This window comes from Buceros rhinoceros, unplaced genomic scaffold (genome assembly GCF_000710305.1).
Source record: "Buceros rhinoceros silvestris isolate BGI_N320 unplaced genomic scaffold, ASM71030v1 scaffold16569, whole genome shotgun sequence".
NCBI classification, from domain to species: domain Eukaryota; kingdom Metazoa; phylum Chordata; class Aves; order Bucerotiformes; family Bucerotidae; genus Buceros; species Buceros rhinoceros.
This window is the reverse complement of record NW_010431323.1, coordinates 17525-20985: the sequence shown is the minus strand read 5'-3', so window position 1 is coordinate 20985 and position 3461 is coordinate 17525. Positions and strand designations below refer to the sequence as shown.

The following is a 3461-nucleotide window of genomic DNA, read 5'->3' as shown; positions in this document are numbered from 1 at the left end:
AGGAGAGACTACACATTGCAAAGGAACTTTGTCCTGAAGAGTTCAACTTGGAACTGAAATGCGTGTGGTTAAAAGAACTGCGTTCCCTCATTCCGGGTTTATTCCTTCCTTCCCCCCAACCTCCAGCACGGACGCGTGTGGGATAATAATTAGGGATGTGGATGGAGTGGGAGGAATATATATATATATAAAGATATAGATATGTACACACCTATTTATGTATTTAATATCACTGTCCTCTCTTTTGTTTTCGGTCCTACCCAAATTTTAGTAATAATTTGTTGTTCTCATTGTTTTTGAATTAAATTAATTTTTGTTCACCCCCTAATTGAAAACTGCTGTTTGTCTTTGTCCACAGCCATGGTTGTTAAAGCCTTCCATTGATTTCCGAGCTTGAACACTTCAGTTCTTTTACTTGGCTCTCAGAAGAGATAGATCTGCCCTCGCTTTTGCAACCTCTTGGTTCTTTCAAGTCCCAAGACCTCATTAGCGTGAAGTTGCTTAAGTCACAGAACAGATCACCAGCACTTACTTGATGTGCTTAACACAGTTGGATCCCACCCTCTCTGCCACAAATTCAACTGTTCTCCGCAGGGAGGGAGGCTGGTTGTGGAAGAAGGCCTGTTCCAACTCTGCCTGTTCAAAAGAAAAGTGCTACAATTGATGACAGCACTTCACCCAGATCCTCCTCTCCTCAGCACAGGAGTGGATAGAAGTATCATGTGGAACGGTGCTAAAAGGCACGCAATTTCCCTATACTAGAACTTTCTTCTACTGTAGCATTCAGCACCCCCGTAAAATATTTGCTTCCTATTTCCTTTTAACCACTTAATCCAAAGTTCATTATCAGGGTTCATGAAGCTACAAAAATAAAGGGAAGAATGGAAGAGTTCTGACAGCGCCTACTCGTAGTGAGTCACCACATCGGGTTTGTTTTTGGAAAGAAAGGATTCTCTCTTAATTACAGACTGGTAATCCTGCATGTGCCTACTCTGCTCCTTCAGTGGAAGGTGTGGCTACAATCTAAGCAAAACAGAGTATGGGAACCATACCAACGGTTTGTGTTAAAGAGGCACACAGAGTTACAGGCTAGCTTTTGCAACTGAAAGAATGTTCACTAGTTATCTGGATTTCAACACCCACGTGGCATCCTAGCCACACGACTGTAACAGAAGAATGAGGAGTAAGGATACCTGACTACTAAACACAATATTCCCTGCTGCCGAGGCCCATTTTCTTTCCCTGGCATTAGGACACCTCTGCGTACCCTACCCTCACACAAGCAATTTCTCCTGCCCTGCTTCCCCTTGTGACTCCCTAATTTCATTACCTGCAGTTTCTGCTGTGTGACAGAAGCCTTGGGTGCCAAGGACTCTGCAGCTGTGGGAGTGATTTTCCTCATAAAGCCACCATTTTTTGCTCCACTACCAGCCACAAAAGAGGCAAGTAGTTTCCGCAGCTCACCTGTACAGTAAAGCATGAAAAAGCAGTCATTGCCCCCATAAGCAAAGGAACAAATCAAAACTCAAGAGAAAGATTTCCACATTGTTAGTCCTGTTTCCAGAGCAGATTCTCTCAGTTTCTGAAGCTGAAGCATCAGAAAAACAGAGGGGCATCCCACCTACTTAACTAGGCATATCAAAGCAGGCAAGGCTCTGAAGATTAGAGAGGCGGCTTCCAAAAAGTTCCCTAGCACACAGAAGGATCAGGGAGCAGTCACTTCCACGCATCCCGTTTTAACAGGGAAAGCGGGAACTGTGAAGTCTGCAAGAACACAAGGCAAGCAGAGTCACACAAATTCCAAAAGGGTCAGAAAATACCAGAGGAAAAGCTTGAAGACATGTTAAACCCCTGGAAGCTTTCGTGATGCAGGTCTCTTATAGTTTTCCTAGCAGCTAAGTCCCAAAAAGCTGAGCACCATCCTACCATCTGGGACTCTGTTGTCTACAGAGAGAGATTTCACCAATGGTAGTTGGATCCCAGGAAAGAGATACACCAACCACAACCTGATAAAGCACCAGGGCACAAAAGCATTCTTCCCCTCTGCCTGGCAGCAGAAATATGCTCAAGGATCAAGGCATTCCTCACAATACGAACACCTCTCCCTATACCTAAGATGGAAAAGTTGTACGCTAACTCCTTATAATGCTTCCTTCCAGTGTGTGAAGGAAGAGTTCCCCTGTTCCTCTATATTCAAGCTCTGTAGGTAACTATCCTGACTGTGTGACTCCCTCCTCCAGCTTCACCAGATACTATTCACAGCTGCATGAGCATCTGCAATACAGCTTCTTAGCAAGCTTGACTCTCAGTACCAAAGGACAAATATAAATAAAAATATATACTAATATATTTTGTTTATACAGCAAAATACGTAAAATACTCACCAAGATAAGGACAGCAGGTATAAAGTAACTGCTGATCCACCAATGGTACAGAGTCCTGGTGAGAAAAGGAAGTAAGTGCAGAAAGGACACAGCAGAAAAGAAACAGTCTTCAGCAAGTCAAAAATCCCATACACGTGGTCACAGGCAGGTTTCAGAACTACCTGTCCATGAAAACAGTGAAAATAACTGGATTCCAAATCCACAGCACAGTTATGAACTTTGCAGCCCAGATGTTCAGCCCTGTAAAACACAATGAGCTGCTCCACATTTAGCTAGCATAGCTAAATGCTATGAGCAAAGGTTGAGACCTTTGCTTCTGATCAGTATCAAAGTCCAGCTGAAAGCTGATGGTAAAAGAAAGGAACCCGAACTGTTGCCACAGCTGCTACTCATAAAAAAGAAACCTGTGGATAAAGGAGAATAAATAAGGCATATCTGCCGTGCACTATGCCTCCACAGGTGTCTTCATCCAAATGCACTTGAACACCTCCAAGCAAAGCTGCTGATAAAATCTTAAATTCCTGAGGCTGTGGTAGGTCCAGCCTCATCCACAGATTCAGAGGACATGGTATTATGCTAACTCACCAAAGCCTGAGCAGATGTCACAGTATCCATCATCAATCCCTCCTGCCTGACATCAGTGGTAAAAAACAACTCTTCAGGGACTGATGGAACCTGAAACAGAAACCCCAGCCATCACAAGCCAAGTAGCAGCCGGTAACTTACACCATTTCTGACAAAGAGGACAGTAAAATCTCACCAACCTGTCATCAAAAAAGCTCCTAGCACTAAGGATTCTCTCTACCCTAAGGAGAGCCTTTTCATAAAATTAAAGTTTTAGTTTGATCACAATAACATAAACCACCTTCCTTGCCACCCCCACACAGCAACGTTTACCCTGCCAACAGGTTCCTGCTGGGCAGTTACCCTGCTCCCAAATGGAGGAACAAAAGGATTTTCAAAGTTCATCACACACCATTTCTTTACCAGACAAAAGATTCCCCCGTAATTCAAGGCCGCCAGCTAACATTCCAACTTTGTGACAGGAGCTTCCAATTCCAGCAGGCATCGGCTGTG

At 43.9% G+C, this 3461-nt stretch overlaps 1 protein-coding gene across 1 annotated transcript in view; it reads right to left on the bottom strand.

Annotated features, from left to right (window-relative positions):
• The window catches only part of CDAN1 (codanin 1), a gene marked incomplete at its 5' end in the record, with an annotated part of 32593 nt that overhangs the window by 13413 nt on the left and 15719 nt on the right, over positions 1–3461 (bottom strand). The window contains 4 exons of the mRNA XM_010143403.1: positions 533–636; positions 1331–1464; positions 2385–2439; positions 2970–3059. Coding sequence (XP_010141705.1) covers positions 533–636; positions 1331–1464; positions 2385–2439; positions 2970–3059 — 383 coding nt within the window. The remainder of the gene's footprint in view (positions 1–532; positions 637–1330; positions 1465–2384; positions 2440–2969; positions 3060–3461) is intronic.